The sequence below is a fragment of the Rhinoderma darwinii genome, chromosome 3 (assembly GCF_050947455.1).
Source record: "Rhinoderma darwinii isolate aRhiDar2 chromosome 3, aRhiDar2.hap1, whole genome shotgun sequence".
Lineage (NCBI taxonomy): Eukaryota > Metazoa > Chordata > Amphibia > Anura > Rhinodermatidae > Rhinoderma > Rhinoderma darwinii.
The window spans coordinates 236,060,639-236,078,048 of NC_134689.1; the positions used below are offsets into that span (position 1 = coordinate 236,060,639).

At 40.7% G+C, this 17,410-nt stretch overlaps 1 protein-coding gene across 1 annotated transcript in view; it reads right to left on the reverse strand.

The window, feature by feature from the left end:
* SMO (smoothened, frizzled class receptor) overlaps positions 1–17,410 on the reverse strand; it is a 58,365-nt gene that overhangs the window by 12,555 nt on the left and 28,400 nt on the right. The window contains exons 3-10 of the mRNA XM_075857546.1: positions 16,416–16,625; positions 15,023–15,195; positions 12,751–12,970; positions 11,426–11,549; positions 10,696–10,788; positions 4,671–4,779; positions 3,600–3,785; positions 367–515 (exon numbers count right to left, since the gene is read on the reverse strand). Coding sequence (XP_075713661.1) covers positions 367–515; positions 3,600–3,785; positions 4,671–4,779; positions 10,696–10,788; positions 11,426–11,549; positions 12,751–12,970; positions 15,023–15,195; positions 16,416–16,625 — 1,264 coding nt within the window. The remainder of the gene's footprint in view (positions 1–366; positions 516–3,599; positions 3,786–4,670; positions 4,780–10,695; positions 10,789–11,425; positions 11,550–12,750; positions 12,971–15,022; positions 15,196–16,415; positions 16,626–17,410) is intronic.

Consider the following 17,410-nt stretch of genomic DNA (forward strand, 5'->3'; position numbering starts at 1 on the left):
GCACGCCCTTGGAACCCGATCAGTTCCATATCCAGTAAACATCCAATAATAGGCAGCACTCCAATGTCAAGGTGAAAAAAGGGTAGCTTTAATAGCCCTCGTGCTTTTATTGGATGTTTACTGGGCATTCAGTAAGCAATCTGTGACAAAAGATCTAACTTGTTCCTAGAATTTTTATATGGGGGTGCACGACCACATGGAGTGAAGGATGAGGTTTCCAACATTTTGGACATGAGCGATCAATAGTGTTGCCTATATGGTATCCCCTGTGTGGGGAAATGTATGCCCTGTGAGTCCATTTACAGTATATGCAATGTCCAAATACATGGCAGACAGACAAAGTGTTTTTTTAAATTGTGTACATACCAACTGGTCCTTCATGGGATACGGTGTGCAAACTGAAGGATAGTTCCTTCTCAGGGTTGTTGAGCAACTCCTTCCGCTTGGAAAATGCCTTTGCAATCATCTTACTTTTCTTGATTCTCTTGGGTTCATCATCACTACGCCCCAAAATCCTGACAAAAATAGATTGACATGTAAATTTAAAACGAGCAAAACAAAAACACACACACATGGTTATACGTCTTTAGAAACAGCTTACTATATGTAATGAAATATTGGACATCTGAGCTTTATATCATATTAAAAAACAAAACAAACAAACATGTATTTTATCTTAACCCATTATTCAGCTTTATAATTTTTCTGGTCATTTTCCTCTTAATAAAAATGAGGGTGTATTCTCTGCCATTACACTGCTTTCCTGAAATACAACGTGATTTATCGAATGATGAATACCTATATAGAACCAGACCTAACTATAAACGTTATGGTAAACGTCCACACATATCAAAAAAGAACAGACAATAAAGAACAGACAATAATTACAGTGATTTATCTAATGTCCACACAAGTACAGACATGCATTGCCTTTAACCCCTTAATGACCAGCCTATTTTAGACCTTAACGACCAAGCCATTTTTTACGTTTTTCCATCGTCGCATTCCAAGAGCTATAACCTTTTTATTTTTGCGTCGACATAGCTGTATAAGGTCTTGTTTTTTGCGGGACAAGTTGTCCTTTTTAATAGCACCATTTTTGGGGACATATTATTTATTGATTAACTTTTATTAACTTTTTTTTGGGGGGAATAGAAAAAAAACCTGAAATTTCGCCACTCTTTTTCTCGTCTTAAATCTACGCCGTTTACCGTGTGATATAAATAACACAATAACTTTATTTAGCGGGTTGTTACGATTGCAACAATACCAAATTTGTATAGTTTTTGTATGTTTTACTACTTTTACACAGTAAAAACGCATTTTTTTCAAAATTATTTGTTTTTGTGTCTCCATATTTGAAGAGCCGTAACGTTTTTATTTTTTCGCCGATGCAGTTGTATGAGGGCTTTTTTTTTGCGAGAAGACTTGTAGTTTTTATCGGTACCATTTTGGAGTAGATGCGACTTTTTGATCACTTTTTATCACATTTTTTTTTAAGTCAGGATTCACAGAAAACAGCAATTTTTCCATAGTTTATTAATTTTTTTACGGCGCTCACCGTGCGGGTTAAATAATGTAATACATTTATAGTCGGGGTCGTTACGGACGCGGCGATACCAAATATGTGTAACTTTTTTACTTTATTTTGCTTTTTTAATAGTAAAGCATTTTGTAAGGGGAAAAGCTGGGTTTTTCATTTTTTTCCCTTTTTTTTTTTAATGAACTTTATTAAACTTTTTATTTACTTTTTTACTAGTCCCACTAGGGGACTTTAATATGCGATGGTCCGATCGCTATTGTAATACACTGCAATACTTTTGTATTGCAGTGTATTACTGCCTGTCCGTTTAAAACGGACAGGCATATGCTAGGTCATGCCTGCGGCATGATTTAGCAGGCATTCGCTCCAGGCAGACCTGGGGGCCTTTATTAGACCCCCGGCTGCCATTGGAGACACAGACACTCGGCGATCGTATCGCCGGGTGTCGGTGGGAGAGAGAGGGAGCTCCCTCCCTCTCTCCAAAACCACTCAGATGCGGTGCACGCTATTGCGCACCGCATCTGAAGGGTTAAACGGGTGAGATCGATACTAATATCGATCTCACCCGGCAGAGCAGGGACGCCCCCAGCCCTCAGCTGCCTCTGGCAGCTGAGAGCAGGGAGATTTGACGCTCCCTGCTCTGTTTACTTTATCCTGATGCAGTGCCGTAAAAAGGCATATGCATCAGAATAAAGCCCGTTAGTGGCCGCCGTTAAAAGGCGTATTGGCGGTCACTAACGGGTTAAGAGTTGTTCATTTTGGACAATTAATTTGTGTAAGAAGGGTCCTCAGACCATAAGTTGGTCGCAAGGTGCCCCATTGCTAGGACCCCCAGCAGTCAGTGAAATCTGTTGGAAAGTGGCAGCAAGTGTTCAGTTCCCCTGCAGCTCCACCACAGGAAAAATAAAGAATTAAATGGGGCCGATTTGCTGATATGGTACTTTATAAGTGCAACATTTCTTATAGCATGCATTTGTTACTCTGTGGACGTACTCCTTTATTATTATAGAACAGTGACCACTGAAGAACATACAGACACTTTAATGTTTTGTGCTCTTCATTTATATATTTTTTTTACATCCAATACCTCATATCTAAAATTTGGGTTTATGTTTGCGTTCTACATAAATAAAAGTTTTATTGTTCAGTTTAAAATGGGGCTGATTAAAAGCAATGTGTAGTGTCTGTTTAATGTGCGGAAAACTCTGGGGCAAGAGACACGATTTGTGGCCCCTCTCTGATGTAGGTGCCACGTGAGGGCCTCCCTTTTATTAGCTCAGAATGCTCTAGGTTATTTGTAAATGTTTTTTTTTAATGTACCAGACAACCTATTATTGTACAAGTTCTTCAAGCTATTTGTTTGCAGTGAACTACATGATTGAAAAAATGGGTGTAGAAAATGTTCAGCTGTCACCCAGTGATGACATAAGCGCTAGTCGCATCTCTTGTCTGTCTGTACATGTATTTGAAAGTATAATACAAAGCTTTATCACTACAGCCAAAGGGAACTTTTATACTTCACAGACCAGGGAACTTCTTGTAAAATAGGTTTTCAAATATGTATAAGTTTCAAGTTTTAAATGAAAATGTGGGTAAATAACTAGGTATCATTACTGTGGCATGCAAACCAATGTGCTGACCCACAAAACTGGTAAATTGTAAAAACAGAGCTGAATGATATCGGCACTGACCAGGCCTGTCTTATGGTAGCCATATGGCCTAAGTAGAGAGATTGAGAACAGGACAAGAGTCTAACCATTTATTAGTTCGAACCGCTGCGCAATAAAGCAGAGTTTTACATTGTTTGCCTGTAAATATTAGTATGACATCTTATCCGTATGACCAGCTTAAGGGCTTTCCCTTTTTTAGAATACTTATTTACTAAACTTTTTCTTGGATGTTGATCGAAACAGATAAGACAGCAGCTGCAACTACTATACATACTGATAAAAATATATTCATGATTTGAGTCAAATTTTAGATTTATATAATGTTGGAAAAATATGAGAAATTGAACATTCATGCGTTTCAGTGAATCTCTGATCTCAGGCCTCACCTGCACCAGGCTCTCTTCCAAATAATAATTGTTGCTTTGGTCCACACCCATGTGCTCATAGATATGCCAGTTCCAAACATGGCAAAGAGGTTAATCTTCTCTACCAGGAGACTGGGCCTGTTCTTTATTTCACACTCTGGAATTGGCTTGTTGGTCTGAGCAGCAATGGTCACATTGGCTTCACATCTAAAACACAGCAGAAATAAATAATATACGTAATATGTATACACTAAATCGGTAGCATATCTATCCACCTTGCTTTCTCGTGATCTGTGATTTCACAGGTTTCTGTCTAGCTGGTATGCATATCCAAAAAAGCGTTAACTCTAGAGAAGATTAATTCTGATTTAGTTGTTAATTTATTGCTAAAAAAAACCTTTAAACTGTTAGGTTCCATGCACACGACCGTAATTTCATCTATCCTGAAACACAGTCCGTAAATACGGATCCCTAGGCATCCGTATTCCATCCTTATATACAGATCCGTAAAAACAGAGGGAGGATGCAAATGATGTCATCAGCAAGTTGCATAGCAACGCTTCTGTAAATACGGACGGTATACGGATGCACATCCGTAGCCGTCCATTTTTATGGAAGCTCCCATAGGCTTCTATGGGAGAGTCCTTGCCGTAATTACTGACAAGAATAGGACAGGTTCTATAATTTTTTCAGCAAGGACACCCATCAGTAAAAATACGGAAAGGTGTCCGTGGCCAATAGAAATGAATGGGTCCGTAATTACGGTCAGTAATTACTGATGATAAATACGGTCATGTGCACGGGGCCTTACTCATTCCCCTCCCCCTTTTTATTGAATAATAATACCTTGATCGCCCTGTTACAATACCTAATACAATGGAAGGTAATAATATTCTATTACATTTTTTTCATTATACCTTCAAAACTTTTTTTCCATTTTGCAAGAGATGGCCTTTACCTGGACCAAGACAAATGGACCAAGCCATTCAGGCGAAGCATTATGGTCATCATAATGGATGGCATGTGCAGTTACCTATAAAGTGCTATCGCCCCAAATAAACTCTCAATTAACTAGCTAATTGCAATACTCACAAGACATATTCACGGAAACTCCGTTCCCACTCAGCTTGGTTGAAGAAGTCATAGAAATGGCAGCTAAAGGTGATGAGCACAAAACCAAATGCCAAGAATCCAAATATTCCTATATCACAATAGATGAAGAAGAACATTAGGCATGTGACAGTGCTGGAATATATATATTCCACCACCATAACACTTAAGCTGGCCATTCACAAGATGTAAGTAGCCTGAAATGGCAGATTTTGACCATTGCGGCTGATGTTCGTTGTATTGTTATATGCCAACGATTGTTCGAAATAGACATTTGTTGAAACCAGACATGTATGGCATGATCGTCCATTCACCACTTTGCACGAGTGCATTCTGTTGTGTGACAATTTTTTTTATTTATTTTTTTAAAAAGGAACCTGTCACCAGCATTTCACCTATTAAACCAGCAATACCTGGTTGAAGTGGGTGAAATTTTTTTTTTCTGTAAACTATAATGATTTTCGAAGTCGGCTCTGTACCTTTAGTATTCCGTTTTTTAGTGTGTCTGCGCTGTATGCTAATGAGCATAAAAGAGTCATATCATCGTTTGAAAAGAGTCACATCTTCATTCCGAAAGCCTTTCCGAGTTTACCTAGCCTCCTTAATTTTGATTGGCAACTCCTCGCCTCCCCCCAGCACACACTAAATCCCGCGCTTGAACATCAATGTTTTGTTCTGGTGTGTGCGCACAACGGGGCACCATAGCGGCACATGCACAGTAACTAGCTTTGAGGCCAGGACGAAGCAGGGAGGGGTGTCTGGCCATACATGACAAGGGAATGAAGGCGGGCCAGTTTTTGGCGACGGGCGGGCATAACAAGAGGAACGAACGAGACTGCTGTATTATTACCATAAAAGGCGCAAAGAGTTTGCAGACAGTTATTTATGGGCGGAGAAGGAGTTTGAGAGAGGATAACGGCAATGAGCGTTTGACCGCAAAGACCAGCGAGGGGTGTTCAATAGGTGAAATATTGGGGACAGGTTCCCTTTAACTATGTCCCTAATCTGCCAGTTTAGTCTAGTATATTTATAGTCAGATTGTTCATGCAAACGATCCAACATACGATTGATCGACTAAATTGCTGTCGATCCGAATCTTGAGTATTTGGCCAGCCTTACGTGAGCCCCTATGATATGGAGATATACAGACTCCTACAAACCATACTTGCTAGTACATGATACCACTCTGTGCTGGCAGTAATAGTGTCGTCTTGAACCTCCTGGTCTTCTATATAAAGAAATACTTCCTCTAACGAATGAATATCTCGTAGAGTGAGTGTAACGACAGGGGGGTAGGGAAACAGACAGTGAGCCCTAATCTACCCACCACTCAGTCCCTGCCTACATGCAACGACCCGCCCTAGGCGACGGGGTACAACTGGGCGACGGTCCCTACGCTCAGTAGGTGCACGACAGACAAACAGACAAGGGGACATAAGCAAAGGGAAATAGGGCAGTTGCCCACGGCAACACCGTGAGCAACAAGAGAGGTGAACGAGCCGATTCAAACCAGGAGTGTACGAGGTACCAAAAGCAGAGCAGCAGAGCAGGAGAGTAGTCAGTAAGCCGGGGTCAGTAAGAAGCAAGGTCAAATAGCTAGGAGCTGCAGCAAGGCCAGGAAACCACACGAGAAGAATCACAAGCAAAGGAGGAACAGGAAAGGCAGGTATAAATAGACAGAGGGCGGGAGCTAGCTCCGTCTGGCCAGGCTGCGATAGGCTCTCCCACTCCTAAGCCTGCCATCCTGAGTGGTGGGAGATGGAGTCAGTCTCAGAGACATAGAACCAGGTGCAGACTGATTACCCATGGGCGTATACACAGAAGTTGTGCCTGGCAGATCCTTTACAGTACCCCCCCTTTTATGAGGGGCCACCGGACCCTTTCTAAGTGGACCTGGTTTATTGGGGAAACGAAGGTGGAACTTCCTGACCAATACCCCAGCGTGAACATCCCGGGCGGGTACCCAAGTCCTCTCCTCAGGTCCGTATCCTCTCCAATGGACCAGGTACTGGAGGGAGCCTTGGACCATCTTGCTGTCCACAATCTTGGCCACCTCGAATTCCACCCCCTCAGGGGTGAGAACGGGAACAGGAGGTTTCCTCGAGGGAGCCAAGGACGGGGAGCAGCGTTTAAGGAGGGAGGCATGAAACACGTCGTGTATATGAAAAGATGGGGGCAACTCCAGTCGGAAGGAGACAGGATTGAGGACTTCAATGACCTTATACGGCCCTCTAAACCGGGGAGCAAACTTCTTGGACGGGACCTTAAGGCGCAAGTTCTTAGACGATAACCACACCAGATCCCCGACCATAAACAAGGGGTTAGCAGAACGTCTTCTATCAGCCTGAGTTTTTTGTATGCTCTGAGACGCCTCTAGGTTCTTCTGAACCTGGGCCCAGACTGTGCACAGTTCCCGATGAACGACCTCTACCTCGGGATTGTTGGAACTACCAGGTGAAACGAAGGAGAACCGTGGATTAAACCCAGAATCACAAGCAAAGGAGGAACAGGAAAGGCAGGTATAAATAGACAGAGGGCGGGAGCTAGCTCCATCTGGCCAGGCTGCGATAGGCTCTCCCACTCCTAAGCCTGCCATCCTGAGTGGTGGGAGATGGAGTCAGTCTCAGAGACATAGAACCAGGTGCAGACTGATTACCCATGGGCGTATACACAGAAGTTGTGCCTGGCAGTGAGCATTTCTTTATACAGATAACTGGGGCAACTTCATGACACCCCTATGCTTGTGCTGATAGTGTCAAGAATCATCTGAATATGGGATCTCTCACAGAGTATGGTGGTAGCAAATAAATTCATCGCCTTAATGAACATTATTTTAGCGTAATATGACCATTTTATTTCTCTGCATCTTATTTGGTACACCATCAACTGGTTAAATTTCAAGTTAGCTCAGGACTATTCATGTGTTGGTTTATTTTTCCTGTAATATATTTGATAGCTCTATGATACTAATCCTGGCTGGGTATATCAGTAATACATATACATTATGAGACTTATATGTGTACAGGATTCCCTAAACCGGCTTAACAGGCATCAAATGCTTTTTAATTGTAAACATATGGAGAGTCAATCTACTCTGGTCATTTGCTAAAGTACATGCAATAAGTCTAATTTTCCTGGCACAGTTCCAGGGTAACAAGGTTTCTATATACTGGTAAAAATGTTTCAAAGGAAGTGAGTGATGGCCTTCACATGCAGTAGTCCCAGGCCCATGCAAGGAACAATGGGATGTGTAGTTGTAAGGAGCTGAACATCAGTGTTTGCCATGCTATATTGAAACCTCCGAACTTCTGTATTAAAATTATTTTCAAATCAGTATACAAAAGGCACCAAAATGACAATGGATGAAAACAGAGCTACACTTCATTAAACCCTTGAAGACTTGGCCAATTTTTATGTGACATTATTTGGTACATACTGTACAGTATGTATTAGTGTTTAATTTATATAAATTTTTAATTTGGGAAAAATGCATAAAAAACAGCATATTCCACTGCAGTTTTTATTTTACGCCATACACGGATCATCATAAATGATGTTCTAAATCTATTTTATAGGTTGTTACGGCTGTGAGGATACCAAATATGTATATATTAGTTTATCTCTTGGCACGTACAGTATATTTGAATAACGTTTATTTAGTGTAATAAATGTGTTTGTATATATATTTTTTGTTAATGTTACTTTTTTAATTAATTTAACTTTTTGTCACATAGGGATATTTTTCATTTTGATTTCAACTATAATGTACTGGCATATATCTATATGCCAGTACATTAGCCTTTGTACTGCTAGTACATAGGCGAGTGTTAGGGCTTACTTAGGTATGCCCTAACATTAGGGAATATTTTAAGATTACAGCATACAAATAGTTACACAACTGAGATCAGAGGTTTTGCTGATTTCCGCCTTTAGAACGGTACTGCGGCTTTGATTTAGAGCTGTTGCCCTGCTCCTTATTGCATAGGCAGTGCCCGCACGATCAGCATGATGAGTATGCTCATCATGATGTAGCTACTGCCTGTCGCTCAGCATAAGCATACTCATCATGAGATGTCAACTGGTTAACTACCCATTCAAAGGCGATTAAAACTGTACAGCAAGATGATGTTTTTCAATTGTCTAAATTCCTTTTTTTTTTCTCTGTAACATTGTAAGTACCCGTTCTTGGGTCCCTCAAATTTACCCTTTTATTTATATTTTTAACGAAGTTGATGTACATTATATGGCAAAAAGTTACCCCTCCTAATTATTGAGTTCAGGTGTTTCAGCTAAACCTATTGCAAACAGGTGCATAGAATCAGGCTCACAGCCATGTAATCAGAATTGACAAACATTGGTAGTAGTATGGGTTGTATTGAATAACTCAGTGACTTTAAACGTGGCACTGTCAATCAATGCCACAAGTCAGTTCCTGAGATATCGGATCTGCCCCAGTGAATTGTAAGGGCTATTATTGTGAAGTGGACGTGTCTAGGAGTATCAATAGTTCAGCAACTAAGAGGTAGGCTGCGAAAACGTAAATGAGTGGTGCTGCCAAGTGCCGAAGAGTGCCGTAAAAATAGCCTATCTTATGTATGCTTCTAATGTTGTGGAAACAGTTTGTGGAAATCCTGTTTCAGCATGACCCGCACACATATCGAGGCCCATAAAGACATGATTTGACGAGATTGGTGTGGAGAAAGTCGAGGGGCCTGCACAGAGCCCTAAACTTAACACATCAAAAACTTTTGGGATGAATTGGAACACCGATTGTGAGCCGAACCTTCTCATCCAACATCAGTGTCTGACCTCACAAATTACTCTTTTGGCTGAATAAGCACAAATTCCCACAGACACACTCCACAATCTTGTGGAAAGCCTTCCCATAAGAGTAGAAGCTGTTATAGTCCGACTCCGTATTAATGCTCACGTTTTTTGTAATGGGACGTCCAACAAGCTCATATAGGTGTGATGGTCAGTTGTCCACATCCTTTTGGCCATATAGTGTATCTTGTAAGGGTTTTCTCTCCCAAAGACAAATAGCAGGAAGCACATTTGCACATGTATTATAAATGTTTATTACCTTAGACTGTATTGGAATTATAAATTATTGCAAGGATTAAAACTGAAAACTAAAAAATTGGAGGAATCCCCCAGCTCACCTTGGCGCAGACTTATACTGCTTGTAGTGCTCGGGTTCTCGTGTCGGCACACGGCATGGATAAGAAGGAGAAGGCAAAAATTGGATCCAGCGCTGGTATAGATATAAAAAGGAAACTTCTTCCAAATGTTATTAAGTGGTTAAAAATGAATTCAGCAGGATATTTTCCTTGGTACAAAGGGTGATTCAGGAAATATGCCAAGCCTACGCGTTTCAGACGCTTGCTGCGTCCTTACTCATGGCTTGTACTTGAGTACAAGCCATGAGTTAGGACGCAGCAAGCGTCTGAAACGCGTAGGCATTGCATATTTCCTGAATCACCCTTTGTACCAAGGAAAATATCCTGCTGAATTCATTTTTAACCACTTAATAAAACTTGGAAGAAGTTTCCTTTTTATATCTATACCAGCGCTGGATCCAATTTTTGCCTTCTTCTTAAGAATTAAAACCGAACTAAGACATACTGTACATAAAAACACTACAGCTATACCAATGTAATTTATATACATTATGACATTACTTTTGGATCTGTTCACACTAGTGCCATAGCTTCTGTTTATAACGGCAGCCATGACACTGTGATAGATCTGTTTTGCAATGGATCCAAACTAACTATTTTAGGGTCAGTCTTCCGGTATTTTTGAAGGCAAGAATAGCACAGCAGACAGCAGGAAACTCCAGAATTCAAGTGTGAACAGAGCCTTACTTTGTCAGTTTTTTTTACATTCTACTTCAATAAGAGGCATGAGCTGCTTATAAAGCATATTCTCTGCATGACACCATATCCTTACAAAAAAGCAACCTAACTGACTTTATTTGAATTGAAATTGAATGAAAAAACATTACCTAGTCGCAGCATGGTTTCATTGATTTTACTGGCTGCTTTCTCACTAAGTAGTCCAGGGTGATTGCTTTTGATGGAAAATAGTGTCATCACACCTAAAAGAGAATTGTATGTTCATTAAAACAGAGAATCTCCATTATCACATGGATAGCTCCACAATGTATCGAGAGACAGGCAGCTGCAAGTCATCAAAAAAACGGAATCATAAGTCGATGAGAAGTATATAGATTATGTTCTGTCCATCTAAGATTACAGAACCTTTCCACCAAAAATCACCAGTAAATCTAAGTCCTTGATTTGTCCTCTATCAAGTTGTTAACAATTCTCTTCAGTCTTCTCTTCTGGTTAACATCCAATATTGCTGCCATTACAGCTCTTACAGTGATTGTCCCCCAGCTTTCCCAGAATTATGAATGGCAAATCTGCCAAGTTATACAGTGGCATATCTCCTGCTCCCACATCGCTGCATAACTATGAGGGAGTGAGGGAAAGATGGAGGACAACCCCTGTGAGTGCGGTGATGGCAGCTATTTTGGTTGTTGTTTTGGCAGCTTCATAAGGAACAAAAAAAGTAAAAAAAACAAATAAAAAGTACACGATCCAAAAAAGCCACCTGGTATCTTAGCCCTCTCTTGGCAGAACTGCTTTAATACAGGCACATAGGTTTTCATACATTAATAAGCCCTTATATATTTTTAACAGATTCACATATTCTATTTGACATAGTCTCACCTCGGATAAGGAAGTAACCTCCAGCAATCAGGACAACTCCAATTGGAGCCAAGACAAAGCCAGCTCTATACCTATAATTTTTGTACCCCACAAAGCAGATCCCACTTACAGAGTCACCATCCACCTGTTGAGACAAAACATAAATATCATAAGTGTTTTCCATAAATATTCCAAGTGTGTTCTTTTTGCATTTTGTTAGTATAGTGAACAGAAGATAAAACAAACAAACACTGAGGCATCAAGGCTCCATATACATGGCAATTCAGTATGCACAAAGGCATATAGATCCCCTAAACATCCATGTGAATGTGGCCTAATACCAGGTGTGTTCATTTGTCACGCTTGGCTCTAGACCGCCACCTTGTGGTCATTGTAGAGAATAGATGTAGAGACTCATGAAAACTAATGCAGTTGAAAAGTGGAAGAGTTGTCCCTGGAAACCAATCATCCCTTCTGTTTCTAACTTATGCTAGACAGAGGACAGCTAGAATCTGATTGATTTCTATGCAACTACTCTAATTTGTAAGTTGTACATTTTCCATGTTTATAACATTTTGTGGACAATATATTTCCCTTAAAGCGTAGTCTTCACCCTTTGTGAAGCTAGTGATCTATATTAAGGGACTGCATAAATACCAATCCAATAAAAGCACATTGTTGCCAGTGGGAATCAATATCTCCCGCCGTTGCCCTGTGGATTCATCAGCCAAATGCTGGTCACCATTTACCACAGCCTGTTTTCTGCCTACAAGGATAAGTATTCTTGATGAGTATATCACGTGTATATATAAGGAGGTTCACTGTAGGTGAGGCTGCACTTATACCCAACACCTGCACTTATACTGCATCTCTGTGAAATTATTACTGCCTACTCTGAATATTGAAGCGTAAATAATCCATACCATGTACATTAAATAGCAGCATTTAGAAAAAATAAAACAGTGTAATACGTTTTATTCAGTCGATGGAGCCACTTTCATTGCTATTACTTTACAGCATATAGCGCCAATAATCATATATTTTGTCACTTTTAATGGGTGAATGAAGAGTACAAAAATGATCAAATTCAGGCCTTTGCCTTTGCATTATGGTCCTGGAATGGGTCATATTAGAAGACTATGAGAAAAGCGTTCATATTAAAATCCTTATGTTATAGTTATGCAATGCTGAAGACGGCATCTCTAATATTACTAGATGGATAATACATAAACTATTGAGAGGCCAGGTATTTAAGAATGTAGTAAAACCGAAGAACGGATATCCAAGAAACACTAAAATATTCCTTAGAAAGACAAAGATCATCATAAGGTATCTGGTCTTCTTACCTGAGCCACTGCCAGGATAGCCACAGTCAGCACAAATGGAATGGACCAAGTGATCAAATGGAAGTATGAGGTCTTGCCAGAGAGTGGCTGGTGAGTGGTGCCCAGGGCTTTGAAGGATGTATGCCAAGCATAAGTCAACATGACAAACCAGATCACCCCTGACATCATGGAGTAATAAACGATGATAAATATGATCACACAGGAGAGAGTTTCATTTGATCTGAAATTAAAAATGGATAATGATATGTCAAATTTGAATGAATAGAATATATGGTGTGTTTGCATCTAAACCTGCACATGGTCTGTGCTGTCCATCTGTGCTAAATAGATCTTGTTTTGAAAGGGGGTATTCACAACTTTACCCCTTAATGGGCGACAATACGACTCTTTACAATGGTCACTAAGGGTACTTATGCCACAGCGCTGCCTTTTCATGGCCTAATGACAGCTGGGCTCCTGCTCTAATGGCCAGGAAAAGCGTTACCGCTGATCCCAGCCGTTTAACCCCTCAGATGCCATGGTCAATAGCAACCATGGCATCTAAGTGGTTGCAAAGAGAGGGTGCTCCCTCTGTCACCCCATCACCCACCTGTGACACGATCACGGGATGCTGATGGTTTTCATGGCAGCCAGAAGCATAAAAAAGCCCCCTGGTCTGCCAACAGTATATGCCTATTAGGGCCTAATAGTCTGCCAGCCAGTTGTAAACTGACAGGCTATATACACTGCAGTACAGAGGTTTTGCAGTGTATTATAAAAGCGATCAAACTATCGCATAATGAAGTCCCCTAATGAGACTCTAAAAAAAATTTTTTTAAATTGGTTATAGAATTTATAATAAAAATACATTTTTTTTCCCTTACAAAATATTTGATTATAAAACTAAATGTAAAAATATAAAAGCTACACGATTGGTAAGTGAACGTAAAGACATGAGCTACAAAAAACATAATTTAACCCGCAAGGTAAAACCCATAAGAAAAAAAAATAATCAAATAGAAAAACTATTTTAGAATTGCCATTTTCTGTTTATCCCACCTTTTAAAAAAAGCAGAAAAAAAAGCAATCAAAAAGTCCCCAAATACCCCAAAATGATACCAAAGAAAAACTTCAAATTGTCCTGCAAAAAATAAGCCCTCCTAGAGTTACATCTGCTGCGGAAAAATAAAAATGTTATGGCTTTTAGAATATGGCGACACAAAAACAAATACTTTTATTAACTTTCCAGTGGAATGGAAAAAAAGTAAGGCCTTAGTCAGAAAAACGTGTATTACGTCCATTCTACGCGCGTGAAAATCACGCGCGTCGCACGGACTTATGTAAGTCAATGGGGCCGTTTTGACAGTTCGTGATTTTCACACAGCGTATGTCCGCTGCGTAAAACTCACGACATGTCCTATACTTGCCCGTGTTTCACGCAGCACGCACCCACTGAAGTCAATGGGTGGGTGCAAATCGCGCACAGCACACGGAAGCAATTCCGGGTGACGCGCGTGATTCGCGCTACAGTTGTTAAAGAAGAGAAGGGAAACATAAAAGCCCCTCCTTCTTTACTGTGTCGTAACATAAAAACAGAGTGTCATAATGATGCCGGCTGTGCGAAAATCACGCAGCCACGCACCATATATAGATGCCACACTGAACTTTTGTGCGCGCAAAACGCACACGCTTGTGTGAATCCGGCCTTAATCAATAAGTTACATGTATCCCAAAATGGTGCCACTAAAAGTACAATTCATATCGCAAAAAACAAGCCCTCGCATGGCTATGTTGATGATAAAAAAAAAAGTCATGGCTCTTGGAATGCAACGATGATAAAACAAAAACAACAAAAAAAGCGCTTGGTCATTAAGGCCCAAAATAGGCTGGTCACTAAAGGGTTAAACATTAATGGCATACACCGGGATACGCCACAAATGACTAAATCGATGTGGATCCGTGCTCTGGGACCCGCACCATCTCCAGAACAGGGGTCATCTGGCCCCCATCATGCCAGGTCAGGTGGTCACCGCATCGAGCTGAAGAATGAATGGAAAAGTGGTTGCGAATGTGTGTGGGTTTCTCCATTCATTTCTGTGGGAATTAAGAAAGCAGCCGAGTAGGTGGTTCTTGAATCCATCTATGTGAACCTAAGGATTTGAGTTAACTTTTCTCTTGGCTTGGTCATGCATTAGCCATCACTAGTTAATCTGTGGGTTTATTCACCCTTATCAATTGGAAGCATCCAGAACTAGAAACTTCAAAAAAAGTTTACAAAATTAACAGAGCTTACGTGGGTTCTCCAAGTCTCATTGTGCCATCTCCACGACAAACTATTTCTTTCCGGGCACCGTCCATGAATTGTGCAAGCCATCCAATGCTGCCCATGAAAAAACAGGCATTGACATAAAAAAGGATGACAGCGGGGTATCGGTTGGAATTTTTCCAATCTGAAAGAAATGTAGCCTGGTAAAAAGGGGAAAAGAGAAAGAAATAATCAATGTTCTTCTCAACTGCATAGTGTTAAGAAACCTGGTAGTTTGAAGCATTAGTCATTAGAGGTGAGTGAATTGATTCTACATGAATTCAGTCCGATTTTGCAAAATCCAAAACTTTTGGGATTTGCGGCACGCAATAAATCCCATGCCTGCGCAGTAAAATACTACGTGCCACCTGCTTGGCTTGTCCAAGCTACTCCTTTCCCAATCCTTATTTTAATTGTTATAATGTTAGTCACGGCCACTCATCAGTAGCTGCTGCCGAGCAATGGGAAAGCGGAGTTACTACTGAGCTCAGTCTTTACCACTTATATTGGCTGGTGTGTGCAGATCATATAGCCTGGCAGGTGTTGGCAGCCCCACTGTTCTCCCTCACAGAACAACTTATTACCATGACATGATCTTCCCTCTCCCCATGCAGCACCACTCCTCCCTTACCACATCTTATATCTGTACCTGTAGCACGGAGCAGGATCATTCACAGTAGGTGTTTGACGTCAGGCTGGAGTACACCTTTCCACTGCACATGTGCGGAATTTCAGGAGCACATCCTGGAGGCAGCGGTGTCAATAAACACAAGGGAGGCAATGTTGCAGCCAAATCTCATAAATACGTTGGAATTCTCTGAAAGCTGAAATGCTCAGTGGACTCCTTATACTTCATTTACATATAGAGCAGGAAAACTTTGCAATTAATTACTGAAGGTATCAGCCATTCTTTCAGAATACTATTAATGGGGAACACTGATCTTTACTACACTGTACATTGCACACAGCGCAGATTAGGTTAGAAAACCTATCATTTAAAGAGGTTGGATTCACTCCTAGAAGACATCAGGGCCACAGACACGAGTTTTCAGGGCAAAACTTGCGATTCATGGCAAATTTATTCAGGCAAAGTCAAACCTGAAACTAATTTTGGAAAATTCGGCCATCTCTGTCGGTAATGATTTTTAGGTCTTTTTTTTTTACACCGCTGTAATGCGGCCACATCTTCGCGTCCGTATTAAGGTGGCAACACCTGAACCAAACTTAGATCACCATAGAAGTTTGGTTCAATAGAACTATGGTAGGTGGTCCAAGTCTTAGGGCAGTAATATGAAAATTAAAATGCAGAAACATTCCAACCATGTGAAACCATCCTTGATGTGTTCTAAAAAAAACAAGAAGAAACTGCTAACCAGCTTACCAGAGTGAAGAAGGTGCAGAATATAGTGACTGAGCTGAATATGGCAATGTAGACGTGCATCTCACGGTGCTCCTTCTGGGTAAACAGTGGGTTCTCACACTGAATACCACAGCCATCCACATCCTCGTACCAACTCTTAGGGTTGTCTGTGCGGACCAGCGGAGCCTCACACTGACCGGAGCTGTTGAACTTGATGTTTATCACCTCATTCTGCAAACAAAGGACAAGCATGCTTAGAGATGTATTCATGCAAGAGTAGATCTGACTATCATTTAGTGGAAGAAAGATTTCAGCACCGTTTTAAAAATAAATATCAGTAGATGAATTAGCAAAATAAAAAAAATGTGGTTGCTATATTGAATGTTTAGAGACTGAAGAATAGGACCTAGTTCTAGAGAATGTATTTTTCCCTTTTTTTATATACTTTTTGGTGGTTTTCTGATCATCATGTTGTCATTCTAACATGTTAATATTTTACATTGGTTGGGGTTCAAGAACTGGCACCCCTACTAACATACTAAACAACTGTTGTCCATGTACTGATCTTAACAAAGAGAACTTTTTCATGTAGTGCCCCTCGGACAGACCGTATGGATTCTCCTTGCAGAGATCCAGGTGGTAGGGAGTCTTTAGGATAATGCTCGCTGGGAACAAGTATGCAAAATAGCTCTCCTCCAGAAGGAAGAGAACATTGGGGGAATATATCAAACAGATTTATGCTAGTTTTCTGGCATAAAAGAGTCGTGAATTTTGGTGCATGCCATAGTTGCACTAAAATATTTGCCTGAGTTTTCTCGCCACTTTTCTCTCAGTCTCTGTAGTGTCATCTATAGGTAACTACCATGTAAATCAATGTCCAACCCTTTAAAGAGCCTTGACACATGCCTACAGTTATCAGCCAAACCAGAGACACCCATCTGTAGACCGCACTGTTTCAGAGGTATTGCTCCACATCAGAGTAGGGTTCTATTTGGATGTGTGAGATTCCATGTGTA